At 36.3% G+C, this 16,848-nt stretch overlaps 1 protein-coding gene across 1 annotated transcript; it reads left to right on the forward strand.

The window, feature by feature from the left end:
- The first annotated feature begins 10,448 nt into the window (after positions 1-10,448).
- LOC113766738 (photosynthetic NDH subunit of lumenal location 5, chloroplastic-like) lies at positions 10,449-10,889 on the forward strand. The gene has a single exon (XM_027310894.1). The coding sequence runs from the start codon at positions 10,449-10,451 to the stop codon at positions 10,887-10,889; it is 441 nt and encodes a 146-aa protein (XP_027166695.1).
- The last annotated feature ends 5,959 nt before the right edge of the window (positions 10,890-16,848 follow it).

Raw genomic sequence — 16,848 nt, forward strand, 5'->3', positions numbered from 1 at the left:
GTGATTTTAGTGGTAAAATACTCTTCAAAGAGGATTTGTACTTTTAGTTGTGTAATTTTTTAAAAGCTTTTCTAGTGTGATTCAATTACTTCAATAGTGTAGGTTTGTGAGGGTTATCCGAGTAATAGTAAAACTTTCTTACTTGACCAAGTGTAGCTTGAGGCAAGGAGGAAGTGATCCTTCCCTTGTACACAAGAGATTGGTTGTAAGTTGATCAACTTGAAGAAACTTGCTTTATAAAGTGATATTCAAATTCAAGAGGAGTTTGGCATTTGGTTTGATATTCTATCTCTTTTACTTACTGTTTTGATATATAAATTGCTCATCTCTTCTACTCACATGCACTTGTACTCAAAAAGAGGGCAAGTACTCAAAAAGTGACTCACAACTTGGCCAGTTTTTAAACTATCTAATTCACTCCCCTCTTAGGTTGTTTTCAATCCTTACACAACAAAGCTCGACCTCTCCGTCATCCATTAATCATCATTCGCTTCCGCTGCCTTCTTGATTCTTCCTCTCCTCTCTTAAGTTCAATTCAACCATCTTACTACTACACTTTTCTACTTGATTGATTTCTCTTTTTAGTCGTCTCCCTCTTCCCACCACAAAACCATACATTTCACACACACAGACAGTAGAAACTATAACATCCCACACCTTAAATGGCCGTCCCATTCGCGACCCTATCAAATGTTGGCTCGGTTTCAACTCCAATCAGGACTCTGTGTCCTCTGAAGGTTTCAAGAATTTCAATCCTATCCTGTTGTCTTCCCAAGCCTATCCCAACCAGTGTATCTACTACAAGTCATTCCACCTTTCTTTCCGGTTCCAGCTGCTTCACATCTTCCTCCAACTCATCAAACCCTTTGCTTCTCAACAAACGTCGCTTCTCTTCTTTCTGTCCAAGCCATGTCTGAGGAGGCTTCGTTACAATCCAAAGTAACCCACAAGGTATATCTAGATATCAGCGTTGGAATTCCAGTAGGGAAGCTTGCTGGCAGTATTGTCATCGGATTGCATAGGGACGATGTTCCCCAAACTGCTGAAAACTTTCGTGCTTTGTGCACTGGAGAGTCCTTGCATCAGTCAGAGATGAGATAGTTGGGCGCAACAAGAAGACAATACGACAGTCTTTCAGTTAAGAATGCTTACGGTGATTTGACTACATAAAGCAGCAAAGGAAAGTTCTTTCACTCGCTGATCTTGCTGCTTCAATTTCTTGGTTCTTTCTCATCTTTCTGCTTTTGCTTCTTTTCACATTTTCCTTGAGTATGTTACTTTCCATTTGTGTTTCTTTCGTATTAGGTTATAAAATAAAAGTGCATGAGTATAGGATCTTGTTTTGCTTGGAATGTATTTTGTGTGGTTTCTGGGTTGTTAAGCTTCGGAAGTTGCAGGAAGAATGGCGGTAGAGAATTGCAGAAGAAAGAAAGCCATTGAGAAGATGCATGCAAAATTTTCAAAAATTGCATTTTGCCCCCTGTTTTGTTAAATAATTTTACCATGGCCCGAAGAATTTCGAATCAATTTTGCCCTTTCAAATCTTGATTGCTTTTTTGGCATGTTTAATAGGATTTTTTAAGTAGATTATTTATGAGTTTTAGGGTGAAACTTGAAGTTTAATAATTTTTTATATAGATTCATAATTTTGATTTGGGTTTTAGCAAAAGATTTAGGTGATTCTCTTTGTTATTTAGTTTTAGCAAGTGGAACAAGTGAGTTTTGATTTTTTTTTTTTTTTTTTTTGTGAATGTTAGCATTTAGTTTTGGTAAGCTTCATCTTAAGTCCTCAAATTTATTGTATTTTGATTTCGCCCCTTAATATTTGCAATAACAATAAATTAACCCCTCAAATTTCTATAATTGTTCCAATTAAGTCCCCACTTGTTTTAAATTGTTTGAACATGGGTTGTTTACTTTTATTTGAATGCTTTAATTTCATGCTTATTTCCATTTCTTGTGATTATTTGTTAATTAAAGTGGTGCTTTAATCCTTTTCTTTATTTTGGAGGGTAAATAAGAAAAATTGCATTTCTTTAGGTCACCAATTCAAGGGAGGTACATTTTACTCCTTTATTTTGATTTTACTTGATCCTATGTGCTACTATGTGATTTTATGTGTGAAATTTCATGCTTGTTTGAATAATTTTTTATTATTTTATTTATTTATTTATTCACTTTATTTATTTTAATTTTTTATGTTTATTTTATTTTAATTTTGATTATTTGAAGAGGTATTTAAATGCGAAGATGTAATAGTTAGGTATTTATTTCATTCTTTACCCCTTTAGATTATAATTAGGGCCCCCAAATGTAATAGTTAGAGATTTATTTGCTTTATCTGCTTTATGTATTTTGCATATTTGTGTGTTTACGTGTTACTCGCTTTTTTAGGGCCTTGCATCTAGATATCATGTTTATGTGCTATGTGCTATATGTGATTTATGTGTTTATTTGCTTTATTATATTTCACATAATTTATTTTGATTGTAATAAATGCATGACGTCACCACAATAGTCCAACGCTAGTTGTAACTCATTTTTTCCAATTCCACACTAGTCCAATGCTAGTTGTGGCCCTCCTTTCTAATTTCTCACTAGTCCAACACTAGTGAGAACTTATAGATATGGGTTAGTCCAACGCTAGACCCTTATGAACCATCCACGCGCTAGATCATGTTTGTGTGACAATCACTACATTTTCATGCATATTTTCTATTTTTTTAGGGTTTTTTTTTTATTTTGCACGACCTTTCCCCTATATGTATATCCCTTATCCCCATGTATGAAACATGACATGTAGACTTGCGTTCCATTTAAGAATTAGAATTAGATTGGATCATTTGTTTGATTAGATAAAGAAATAATCCCTCGAATATGGGATGTGGACGAGTATGGTTTTATACCCTTAGCACGCTCGTATTCCCTCTATTAAAGGGAAACTTGAAGTCACGAATGTTAGACCCCCGCACCCATTATGATGCATTTCTTTAGGTCATGTATATTTGTATAATTATTTTTTTTTCTTTTCTTCGATTCTCATATTTTTGCATATTCGTGACCTCTTCAAAGAGTCACCCTTAGGTATCACAATTAATGTGATATGCACCAATTAAATTTTGAAGAGATATTCCGAACCTCCCGATATCCTCATAGATTTAGGTTTTGCATCCATATAGTGACATGCAAATGTGATAAATTTTTAGATTAAAAATAAGAAAATTTTTTACTAAATCATGCAACTAGCTTTGGTTAGGTTGAAAAGGTGCCTTGAATTTTATCCTTGCCTTACTTTTCTTCAAATGTGGCTCCCGACCCCTTTTCTCTTGATTTTCGCCGACTTGGAGTCATTTAAAATAGGGTTTTTTCTAATTTTCATTTAAAATTCATTTTAGGTGACTTGGTACACTTTAATTCAATACCAAGTGGCGACTCTTATTTTTCATTAAAAATCATTTTTCAATTATTATTTTTGGATCAAAATCTTCGCACTATTTATTCCCATTCTAGGCCCATTTCTTTACTCATTCTTCTAAAAATAAAAAAAAACTCATTTTTTTAATAAAAAAAAATCAAAAATTCATTTTTCTAAACATTTTATTTTCATTAAAAATGGGGCGCGACAGCTTGACGACTCCACTGGCGCGACAGCTTGACGACTCCACTGGAGAATTAGAGAGTTCGAGCAATTCGATTTAGCCAAACCTTTTCTTTTTTTAGCCTTCTTATATATCACATTTGGAGGTTTTAGGTTGCATTTTTCTTTTTTCCTCTTTTTTATGGCTTTTGCATTTTCACACGTGCAATCGTCTCTCAATATCCGCGAATGCGATCGTTTGTTTGCTTACTTTCATTTATTTGTATTTGTGTATCGCGCTTGCATCTTGGGGGGGGTAGCTACCCTAGAACCTTCAACCGCATTTGATGGTATTATAATCCCCCGCTCAAAAGAAAGCACTTCATACGTGCATGCATTACTTTTTACCCTATTTTTTCTTTTTCGTGGGCACTTCCCACATTTTCTTGTAGGATTAGAATCGATTTCCTTAGGTAGGCTGATGGTGTGCTCTGCGCTCATAGCGATGCCTAAGGGATCACTCGAATCACCGACCGAATGCCCTGGGATTGATGACCCTTCGCCTTTTGGTCTGAAGGTTTGGGAGCCCGAAACCTTATCGAGTCTAGATGCATTAGTAAGTCAAATCTCATGTATCCATATTAGAAATACCCTAAGATAGAGTCAACTTTACACCAACTAAGAACACTAAGCATGAGGGGAGGGATTCCACTCCTCTTTCCTTATTTTATTTTTTGCTTTTTATATTATTTGATTGCCATAACGTGTTATGTGTTAAACTAACATTTCCTTATTTTCTCATCTTTGGCATTCACAAACATTAGAAAATAAGAGATCTGACATGATTTTCTTTTAGAACCTACCCTTTTAGACAGGCTATTGCACGTTTAAGATTCCGATGTATTACATTTGTAGATTAATAAATTGCACATCATTTTAGACCCATCCTGATATACAAAGGGTCCCTTTAGTTCATGTTTTCATTTTTAATTTCATATTTAATCACTTTAATAAACTGGCATCATGCATAAACCATAGAGGGAATCCCATATTAAGAATAATCCACCCTTTTGTCTCGGATACTTATTCCAAGGAGGCTTGCACGTTTGCATTTTTGTAACATCCGGAAGGGTAGTGCATAAGGTAAGGTAGGATCCGATCATTTTCATAGAGCAATCTTTTATACATTAGAATATGAGCCTCTAATACTCATTTTTGGCCCATTTTATCAAATTGGTAAAATCCTTTGCATAAAGGACCTTAAATTGAATAAATTCATGAATGACTCCTCATTATTGAGACAATAAATGAATCAAAGCCAAAATCTTGATTGTTGAAGGCTCATAGACTAATGCGTTCGCAACAAAAGTGTCAAATTATGGTTTTTATCGATTAGGAGCCAGTCTATTTTTAGCAAATCATCAATTTCATTCAACCCATTTGACCAATTAGGGTTTCAATGTCAAATTTCAACTTGGAAAACCTAGTCGATTTTGAGAAAACCATCCATTGCATCCAACCATATGATCGGTTGGGGTTTCGATCCATGTTTCACTGAAAAAAATTCTCAACAAATTTCAATCTCTCCGATAGAAAGTTCTTCAAAGTCAAATTGGTGTGTTTTTACAAATTCTTGTATCAATCAAAGCAATCAATCCATTCGGACTTTACCCTTGTTCTATCAGGCTAGAAATCTCCCGTCGTTCAATTGGCCAAAATTTTCAAATTACCTTCCAATCGAATGGCAATAAGTTGATCGGATCCATCAGGTATTGTATAGTGCCTACCCTGAAGGATTGTATTTTCATACTAGGCCAACCCTTGGCGTAAAAAGGGTCCCCCAATAGGGCATACATCCGAATTACCTCAATATATACTAACTCTTGTCTTTTTCTTTTTCTTTCTTTTCTTGCTTTGCCAACAGCCGGTCAAGAGATGATGCTAAATAGTGTTTTCTAAAATGTCAGGTGTTTTTCAAATATAGCTACAAGAAGAAACCCCATCGTCACACGATCTCGCAGTCGAGCTTTGAGAAATCGTGTAAACATGGGCGCACATCTGGAATCATCTGATAGATCCACCACAGCACCTCCAACTGACGGTACAAATTTGGGAGTTCAATTGAGCGAGATGTTACACAAATTCAATGAATTGAGCGTGGAGATGACGGTCCAAAGCGCATGATTGACCAATTGGTTGCTGGTAGTGGCGATGTCCAGCACGATCCCTTGTCTATTGGCCAACTTGAAATAGAACACCAGCCACCTCCTTTATCCCATACCCAGGTTGCTTTTGTGCTGTCTTTTGCAAATATGCCCGAAGAGACTTTCACCTACCCCACTTCCATTTTTCCATATACTTACCCCCATAACATTCAAATTAACCCAAGCAGCATTCAAATGCCTCAAAATTATCCATCTACAATGCCCTTCCCAATATCCCAAACCAACTTTCAAATTCGACCTCGTCTACCTTATAATCTCAGACCTACTCCACCAAACAAACGGACCTACAACCATCCTCAAACTAATGAAATACAAAATCTCGGCCGATCTCAAACTTTTACCAACTTAGACAGGCCCATTGACCAACTGTACGAATAACTCAAGGCCGCCGGTAAAATTGATGACATACCTCCTCCAAACTACCATCGTCGAGGCTTCTCTGCTGGGTACGACCCTCAAGCCACTTGTGCCTACCATTTTGGAGCGCCCGGTCACTCGACCGGTAACTGTTGGGTACTAAAGTATATGATTCAGGACATAATCGAAGCAGGAGATATAGTGTTAAGGAAAAGGGAAGAACAAGGACGAAACACAAGTATGAATCCTTTTCCTGAACACAAGGGACACCATCATGGCATTTGCCCCCAATGAAGAAATTTGAAAATCCTGGAAGAGACTAAATTAGTGCGATTCCTCCCTCTTGAAGGGAAGTTTCGATAAATTTGGGGAATTGTTTTGGTTAAAGCCAATGAAAAATCGTTCATGCGTGTCTTTTGTTTAACTATATTTTTTGTAAATAGTTTTCAATTAAGTGGCTTTTGAAGACACGTTTCGTTTAGCAAGTAACATGATATTAAGTTTAGTTTTTTTTTCTTAAAATACAATAAAATATACAGTTTTATATGTATTGTGACTTCCACATTCTTTTCAGATGGCCCAGAATAAAATCCCCTGATCCTTTGGATATTACGATTCCAGAATTTGATGGCTGTAATCTCGATACCGCATGAATGTAGGAATAGCAAGGAGGTATCTGAACATACTTCAAAGAGATTCGAAGGAGGAACTCAGACCGAATAGGGATCAAGATGAAGGAAATAAAATTAACGATCACTTGAATAAAAAGCAAGAAAAGGAGGCTGATGGAAAGCAGTGTCAAGAACAATAATCTTTATTTGATGAGAAGCAACCAAATGCAGTCAAAAGGAGTGACTTGTGCTTACAATAAAAGGGTCAAATCGTGACTACTTGGAAAAGAGACAAAATGTTGAGGCAACTGTTGTCGGTGCAAGATTGGAAAAGGTTTGTTGTCACAAAAAAAAAAAAGAAAAGAGGAAAAGAAAAAGAAACAGGAAGAGTATTGTCCGGCGAATCACTTATGTTTCACAAATATGGATGAACAGGTGTCTTCCTCAGTCAATTAATTCAGATACATGCAAGAAATTTCGCATTAATAAAAGTTTCCTTTCAAAGTTAATGTAAGGAACGGAATAAAAGTCAGACCCTCTTCTTTTTCAATCAAACACTCTATCCCTAGTTACCCGTTTTAAATCTTCAGAAAGATCATTTTGTTTGGCAACCTCTGAGAATCGTAAACCCCATACTGGGACAAGTTTGAGTTGAAAAAGATGAAAGAAAAGCCTCAAGAGGTGAAAAGTGATAAAGGAACAAAATTAAAGAAAATTAAAGGAAAAAACGTCGGTCAAAAAAATAAATTGGGGCAAATTTTGAAAAATTTCAAAAGATGAATGGAATAAAAGAAAAAGAAAAGAAAAATGAAGGAGAAGAGAACCTCAATTGAGAATAAACTGGAGCAAGTTTTGGTTTAACCCTAAAATAGGGTTGGCACAACAATGCGATCTCAAATCATTTAAACCACTTTTGAAATCCGCTTTTCAAGGCTTAACTTTTCTAAACACCCCACCTGACCCCATTACAAAAGTCGAAAGTTCTTACTTCTGTTCTTTACAATATTTCTGTCAAGAAATTTTCTAATTAATTGGCAAATGATGTTCATATACTGATGCTAAAAAATTTTTTAGATGTATTTCTGAATTGATTGGGTGTGAGGTTGACATTGCTCATTATGTGAAAACCCTCAAGGACGCCTTTAAAAGAGAAAAGGAGAAAGAAAAAGGAAAATCAAGAAGGAAAATAGGAGAAAAAGAGAAAGAAAAAGGAAAAAACAAAAGCATGGAGGGTAATCTTGGTGAAAACCCGAAATGACGCTAAGGTAGGGTTGCACAGAGAAAGCAAAGGTGACTCAGTTCATTGGGATTCCTTTTCACATTGTGGTTTTCTGCTAGCATTGAATTTCGGACGGACGATATCCAAAGGGTCAAACGGGGCACTTTGTTAGAGGCCAAAGTATTTTGGTCATCAACATAGATTGCTGGATTTGTGATTTATTTCTCTAAAGTCATCTTTTTCTTTCAATGCAAGTCGATGGTTATTTTTTGCATTACTTTGGTTTTTGACATTTTTGTATAAAAATTCTTTGGGTGTTGTATAGTTTCATTTGTCTCATTGGATTTTATCAAATGACAATTTTCTCGATTTATTGAAAGGTGCATATGTATAAATTTTTATGTTAAGTTAGCGTTGGAAACTAAGGCAACCGGGATGCAATTTGCGGTGCAAGGTCGAGTTTTGCAGCATCGAGGGAAAAACATCAAAATACTCATGTTTACACGTTTCTCGAAAGTCGAACGGATTGAATGGTGGTGGCATTATTTTGATTGTTCACATAGCAAAACTGGAGAAAATTATTTTTGTAATAAAGTCATGGAATGTCTTCCAAAAATTAAACATTCAGGGTTCAAATAGAAGAGAAAGTGCGAATCAAGGTCTTAAGGAGGAGCAACAATGTCACACTACAAAGCAAATGATTGGTTGTACAAAAATTGATTCAAACTGGGGCAATTTTTGAAAAGATTTTTCAGGTAAATATTCAAGAACTTTTTCATGAAATAACGTGTCTTTTATTTGCGTTAGCATCGGGTTTAACCCACAACGTGGCTTCTATCACCGTTAGCATCGGATCCAATCCACTAACATGTGTTTTATATCCGTTAGCATCGAGTCCAACTCACTAACGTGTTTTTCTATCACCGTTAGTATCAAATTTATCTCACTAATGTGTTTTTCTATCACCGTTAGCATCGAGTTTATCTCACTAACGTGTTTTTTTCTTTCACCGTTAGTATCGAGTTTATCTCACTAACGTGTTTTTCTTTCACCATTAGCATCGAGTTTATCTTACTAACGTGTGTTTTTCTATCACCGTTAGCATCGAATTTATCTCACTAACGTGTTTTTCTTTCACCGTTAGTATCGAGTTTATCTCACTAACGTGTTTTTTTTTATCATCCTTAGTATCGAGTTTATATCATTAACGTGTTTTTTTATCACTGTTAGCATCGGGTTCATCCCACTAACGTGTCTTCCTACTTCCGTCAGACTCGGGTTTTATCCCACTAACCTTTTTCATATTTACATGTTTTCAATTCACGGTAGAATAATTACAGGTAAGTATTTAGTGTCTACGTCTTTGTCTCAAATTTTTTCGAAAATCAGACAAAGAATGAAAAGCTGTAGACACCAAAATTTCAGTTTGATTTAGTTAAATTTTTAGCTTTATTTATTTATTTATTTATTTATTCTTGTTTTATTTTATTTTACTTTATTTTAGTTAATTAAATTGGTAGTAGCAAATTAGTTTCATTATTCTTTTTTTAAAAACATTTTATTGTTACTATTATTATCAAATTTCTGAAAAAAAAGAAGAAGAAAATTCTCAATAAAATTCATTTTTGTTTTTTTCAAACTCAGTTTTTTCTAAATATAATGACATTTTGTAAGGTAATTAGGAATTAACATTTTATTTATCATAAATTGGTTTTGAAAAGAAATACACAAAATAAAAATATGTGTGGCACACATGCAATAGGGTCAAGTGGGGTGCATGCAAAAAGGACAAGTATCCCTATTTTTCTTTGGACACCACAACAAAGGGAGGGGGTAGATGGCAAGACACTTGAAAGCCTAGGGAAATTTGAAAAAGAAAACAACAAGAAGAAGGGGAAAGGCTTGGCGGCTGGTGTGGTGGAAAGAGGATAGAAGCAAAAGGAAAAAAGCTACGGGCTAGAAGAGAGAAAAACTGGGAAAGGAGAGAGCTTGGGTGGAGAGCAGGGGAAGAAAAGGAAAACTGGAGGGGAAGCCTCGGATAGAGGAAACCAGGTGCTTTGGGGGGCCAGCAGGGAGGAGAAAAAGAAACCAAGAAGTGACAGGAGATTGAGAGGGAGAGAGAGGCAGGATAGAAACTGAAAGAAAAGAATAAAGAAAGGGACAGAGGTGGCGGCCGAAGGTTTCGGGGAAGCAAGAAAAGAGAGAGAGGAGAAGAAAGGAAAAGAGAAAAAGAAAATGAGGGTTTCAATAAAGCTCGACCTCTCCGTCATCCATTAATCATCATCCGCTTCCGCTGCCTTCTTGATTCTTCCTCTCCTCTCTTGAGTTCAGTTCAGCCATCTTACTACTACACTTTTCTACTTGATTGATTTCTCTCTTTAGTCGCCTCCCTCTTCCCACCACAAAACCACACATTTCACACACACAGACAGTAGAAACTATAACATCCCACACCTTAAATGGCCGTCCCATTCGCGACCCTATCAAATGTTGGCTCGGTTTCATCTCCAATCAGGACTCTGTGTCCTCTGAAGGTTTCAAGAATTTCAATCCCATCCTGTTGTCTTCCCAAGCCCATCCCAACCACTGTATCTACTGCAAGTCATTCCACCTTCCTGTCCGGTTCCAGCCGCCTCATGTCTTCCTCCAACTCATCAAACCCTTTGTTTCTCAACAAACGCGGCGCTTCTCTTCTTTCTGTCCGAGCCATGTCCGAGGAGGCTTCGTTACAATCCAAAGTAACCCACAAGGTATATCTAGACATCAGCATTGGAAATCCAGTAGGGAAGCTTGCTGGCAGGATTGTCATCAGATTGTATGGGGACGATGTTCCCCAAACTGCTGAAAACTTCCGTGCTTTGTGCACTGGAGAGTCCTTGCATCAGTCAGGGATGCGATAGTTGGGCGCAGCAAGAAGACAATACGACAGTCTTTCAGTTAAGAATGCTCACGGTGATTTGACTACATAAAGCAGCAAAGGACGGTTCTTTCGCTCGCTGATCTTGCTGCTTCAATTTCTTGGTTCTTTCTCATCTTTCTGCTTTTGCTTTTTTTCACGTTTTCCTTGAGTATGTTACTTTCCATTTGCGTTTCTTTCGTATTAGGTTATAAAATAAAAGTGCATGAGTATAGGATCTTGTTTTGCTTGGAATGCATTTTGTGTGGTTTCTGGGTTGTTGAGCTTCGGAAGTTGCAGGGAGAATGGCGGTAGAGAATTGCAGAAGAAAGAAAGCCATCGAGAAGATGCATGCAAAATTTTCAAAAATTGTATTTTGTCCCCTGTTTTGTTAAATAATTTTAGCATGGCCCGAAATTTGGGAATTTTGAATCAATTTTACCCTTTCAAATCTTGATTGCATTTTTGGCATGTTTAATAGGATTTTTTGAGTAGATTATTTATGAGTTTTAGGGTGAAACTTGAAGTTTAATAATTGTTTATATAGATTCATAATTTTGATTTGGGCTTTAGCAAAAGATTTAGGTGATTCTCTTTGTTATTTAGCTTTAGCAAGTGGAGCAAGTGAGTTTTGATTTATTTTTTTGTGAATGTTAGCATTTAGTTTTGGTAGGCTTCATCTTAAGTCCTTAAATTTATTGTATTTTGATTTCGCCCCTTAATATTTGCAATAACAAGAAATTGACCCCTCAAATTTCTATAATTGTTCCAATTAAGTCCCCACTTGTTTTAAATTGCTTGAACATGGGTTGTTTACTTTTATTTGAATGCTTTAATTTCATGCTTATTTCCATTTCTTGTGATTATTTGTTAATTAAAGTGATGTCTTGACCCTTTTCTTTGTTTTGGAGGGTAAATAAAAAAAATTGCATTTCTTTAGGTCACCAATTCAAGGGAGGTAGATTTTACTCCTTTATTTTGATTTTACTTGATCCTATGTACTACTATGTGATTTTATGTGTGAAATTGCATGCTTGTTTGAATATTTTTTTATTATTTCATTTATTTATTTATTCACTTTATTTATTTTAATTTTTTATGTTTATTTTAATTTAATTTTGGTTATTTGAAGAGGCATTTAAATGCGAAGATGTAATAGTTAGATATTTATTTCAATCTTTACCCCTTTAGATTGTAATTAGGGCCCCAAATGTAATAGTTAGCGATTTATTTGTTTTATCTGCTTTGTGTGTTTTGCATGTTTGTGTGTTTACGTGTTACTCGCTTTCTTAGGATCTTACATCTAGATATCATGCTTATGTGCTATGTGCTATATGTGATTTATGTGTTTATTTGCTTTATTATGTTTTACATAATTTATTTTGATTGTAATAAATGCATGACGTCACCACATTAGTCCAACACTAGTTGTGACTCCTTTTTTCCGATTCCACAGTAGTCCAACGCTAGTTGTGGCCCTTCTTTCTAATTTCTCATTAGTTCAACGCTATTGAGAACTTATAGATATGGGCTAGTCCAACGCTAGACCCTTAGAGACCATTCACGCGCTAGATCATGTTTGTGTAACAATCACTACATTTTCATGCATATTTTCTACTTTTTTTATTTTGCATGACCTTTCCCCTATATGTATATCCCATATCTCCATGTATAAAACATGACATGTAGACTTGCATTCCATTTAAGAATTAGAACTAGATTGGATCATTTGCTTGATTAGATAAGGAAATAACCCCTCAAATATGGGATATGGACGAGTATGGCTTTATACCTGTAACAGCCTCACTTTCCCCTAAGGCGAACCAAAGGGGTTAGTGGGCTGCCTGCCCAACTCTCGCCAGGACTACGGGTCAGTTCACATCGATCTAATAAAACAAGTCAAAATCACAAAATAAAAAAATGAAAATCGAAGCCGATGATGAACAGTACCGTCCACGTCAGAATCCGGATACCAGGCTGAGAGTAGCCAAAATTTTCTTTTGCCGTTTGAAATACGAGTTAATCCGAAATCCAACCAAATGTCAACCAAACATTGAAATGTCAACCAAATGTCAACCAAAGCGGCATATCAAAACGATTCATCATGGATATACATGTTCGGTTTGCCAATCAAAAGAAATTGAACCCAATACACATTAGGGTTTCATTAAAAGAGCTATTCAAAAGACATTTACATGAGGTCAACTTGACAACCAACTAACACAACCTTTTCCAAAAGTGGTCATTTCCTGTAAGGAAAACAAATAGAACGGAATGAGTTTAAGCCCAGTGAGTTACTACCACATAAGCAACAAAGAGCATATAGCATAACCTTTCATTTCAAGTACACAATGAAAGAATAAAACAAGTCGGTAAAAGGATACGGACGGCTCTCAAGAGCCCATTTCCACGCGTACATTCTTGATCCAATCTCATTGACTCTCCGTCAACGTTTATGAGTACCAACCGTAGAACCCACTTCACTCCCATCCCTTCCACCAAACATACCCCAACCGGGCCCGCACTCCAATCAGTAGCTTTTGGTGATACTCGAGTACACCGGAACCAAGGGTCTCATTACCACAAGATTCCCATTTCAGTCCCCGTGGCTAGTCAATTTTCACGACCAAGCCCTCGCCGGCTCGATTCAATTGACTACCAACGGGGTTGAGATCAGTAGTACAGTAAGGCCGTTGGATACTCGTCCAAACGACACCAAATCAGTTTTTCATGAAGTGAATTCAATATCTCATATAGCAAGTGCAGTATATCAGTGAAGCGGTAAACAGTCATTAACGGTATCACAAGGGGTGAGGGCGGTCAAGTACACCCTCACCTCAATCAATTCCAATAGCCAAATAAGCCTTCAAGGCATCAAAATCATATATAGCAAAGCCACATTGTAACATTCAAGTGAGTAGTATACTCACTTATCAAGTAGGTGATGTTTCATGCACCGTCGTTCAAAGGACGTCGTGAACCCTCGTCACGTCCTAAAACACGTAAACAAATACAATGAGACTCGATGACGAGTCATAAAGTCATGCCAATCACAACCCCAATAGGGTTTCATATGCATCTATAAGCATTATAGCAAACCAGAAAATCAGGAAATGTAACTAACTTGGCCCTAACAACAAAAACAGTTTTAGCCTCCTTATGCGGTAATGGCACAATATGCGCTACGCTTATCGGATGAGGGTGTAAGACCCACCATCTCGAAGCTAAAAGACAGGGCTACAACAATGTAGAAGGCCACTCAGTCCAAATCCTAGCACAACTAGGTCAAATATGCAGAATACCAAACCAGAACCGTAATTGCAGGTTTACAAATCACAGTATGCTGTAATCAGTACAACTCAGTCTATACAGATCCAAATGCAGAAATTCCAAAGGCATGCGGTAGCTAAGACATCAAGCTACATTTCATCAGAAGACACCAACATCCAAATCCAAAGCAATACCAGTCAAAACAGTCGATTACAGGCGCAGTTCGGCCATCCTGATGAACCCAGAACAGCAACAGTAAAAACAACATTTCTCACTCTACACTACTCCAAATGACCTGAAATTTTACAGGCACCTCAAACACATCAATACCTACAACTTTCATGTTTTAAGAAAAGGCCAATTCGGCCTCTAACCATATGATACAAAACCGGACAGAAAGGGGGTTATGAAACCCTAACTTTTCACATTTCCTTCCAAATCCAAAATTGGTTGCCATTACCAATCATTTACACCTACTAGAGTCATTACCCTTCATTACCAACCATCCTAGATAGCCACAACATCATGATCACATTAAACCAGAAAATTCATCAATAAATTGAAAACTTCACCAATTCATCTCAAACCAAGAAATAAACCACAAATTTCAGCACTTTAGCTACCACTAAGCACAACTTAAGCTTCATTAAGTGTAGGAGGAAGTTCAAACACCACTTACCTAGAACACAAGAGAGGGAGAGTTGTAGGACACCTTAGCTTCTTTGAACACTTTCACAAAAGCACTTACTAACACCAAATGGAGGGATTTTATGGAGTAGAAACAAATTTAAGCAATTGGTTTGGATGATTTGAACTAGTTGGAAGCTTGAAAATTGGAGAAGTTTTCTTTCTTTTCCTAGAGAGAGAGCCGGCCAAGAAGTTGAAGACAAGAATGAATTTTGTGTGATTTTTGAGATATTTAAGCAATTGGTCAAAAGTCAAGAAAATGAATAGTTGTCCTACAAATGCCACCATTCACCAAGTGACACTTGTCACTACATTTAAAGCATTTCTATCCTTCTTTCCCTCTCACATCAATCACTTCACCTCCTCTACTTATCTCTTAACACCTGATAAATTTCACTCAGTATCCGGAACTTAACCTTATTGGCCGAATTTTTCCGAACTCTTCGCACTAGTGGGTCCCACGTCCGTTAGATATCCTTATTTTTTTCAAAAACTATCCAATACTAGAAAAATCATCTAAAAACTATAATTACTCATAAAATCCACCAAGAAAATTTTCCTAAGCCAGAAAATGCAGAAAACATGCAATTAAAGGGGGAAAACCCTAGGAAAATTATTAGGGAAAATACGGGTTCTCACAATACCCTTAGCAGGCTCGTATTCCCTCTATTAAAGGAAAAATTGAAGTCACAAATGTTAGACCCCCGCACCCATTATGATGCATTTCTTTAGGTCATGTATATTTGTATAATTATTATTTTCTTTTCTTTTCTTCGAGTCTCATATTTTTGCATATTCGTTACTTCTTCAAAGAGTCACCCTTGGGCATCACAATTAATGTGATTTGCACTAATTAAAGTTTGAAGAGATATTCCGACACCCCGATATCCTCCTAGGTTTAGGTTTTGCATCCATATAGTGACATGCAAAAGTGATAAATTCTTAGGTTAAAAATAAGAAAATTTTTGACTAAATCACGCAACTTGCCTTGGCTAAGTTGAAAGGGTGTTTTGGATTTTATCCTTACCTTCCCTTTCTTCAAATGTGACTCCCGACCCCTTTTCTCTTGATTTTCGCCGACTTGGAGTCGTTTAAAAAAGGTTTTCTCTACTTTTCATTTAAAATTCATTTTAGGTGACTTGGTACACCTCAACTCAATACCAAGTGGTGACTCCTATTTTTCATTAAAAACCCTTTTTAAACTATTATTCTTGGGTCAAAATCGGCGCACATTTTAGTCCCATTTCTTTATTCATTTTTCTAAAAAAAAAAAAACTTATTTTTTTAATCAAAAATCAATCAAAAATCCATTTTTCTAAACACTTTATTTTTCATTAAAAATGGGGCGCGACAAATAGCATTTGCGTGGTCAACTCTATCGTGTTAGGCACAAACTAGGGCTTGCATTGTCTCCTTAAGTTTCTTGGCACCGGCTCGAGTCATCAGACTATCTAGCTCAACTTAAACTCCGCTCGCAATGCCTTGGTCAACCATCCCTTTTGCATCAGACTTGCATTAATTGACAATTCATGAAGAGTCTAAAATTATTGTAGTGATTCTTGATGGCATCAATTATTCTCACTGGACTTAAGCTTTTCAAAATTTTCTTCATGGATGTAAACTATGGAAATATGTCATTGGTAGTGTAACTTTCACTGTTGCTACTGCTGAAGAATCTTCTGAAAAATTCAATGCACACTTTGAAGAGTGGGATAGTGAAAATCATAAAATTATCACTTGGATCACTAACACTTCGTGCTGTCAATCAATTGCCTCTTCAAACCTTTTGATACTACTAAGAGAGTCTGGGATTTTTCGGTAGATCAATATACTGCAACTAATCTTCTCATCAATATCAACTGTCTCTTTTTTTGCATGCTATAAAACAATAACTTGGTCAATCTCTTCAAGATTTCTATTTCGATATGGTATGTGTTTGGGATGAGATTACTAAATCTGAACCACAGTGAAAGTATAAAAATGAAGTAGATAAGGTTTATGCCTAT

The sequence above is a fragment of the Coffea eugenioides genome, chromosome 3, assembly GCF_003713205.1.
Source record: "Coffea eugenioides isolate CCC68of chromosome 3, Ceug_1.0, whole genome shotgun sequence".
Taxonomy (NCBI): domain Eukaryota; kingdom Viridiplantae; phylum Streptophyta; class Magnoliopsida; order Gentianales; family Rubiaceae; genus Coffea; species Coffea eugenioides.

Coding starts and splice junctions, on each gene's coding strand:
- LOC113766738 (XM_027310894.1), top strand. CDS start 10,449: ATGGCCGTCCCATTCGCGACCCTATCAAATGTTGGCTCGGTTTCATCT.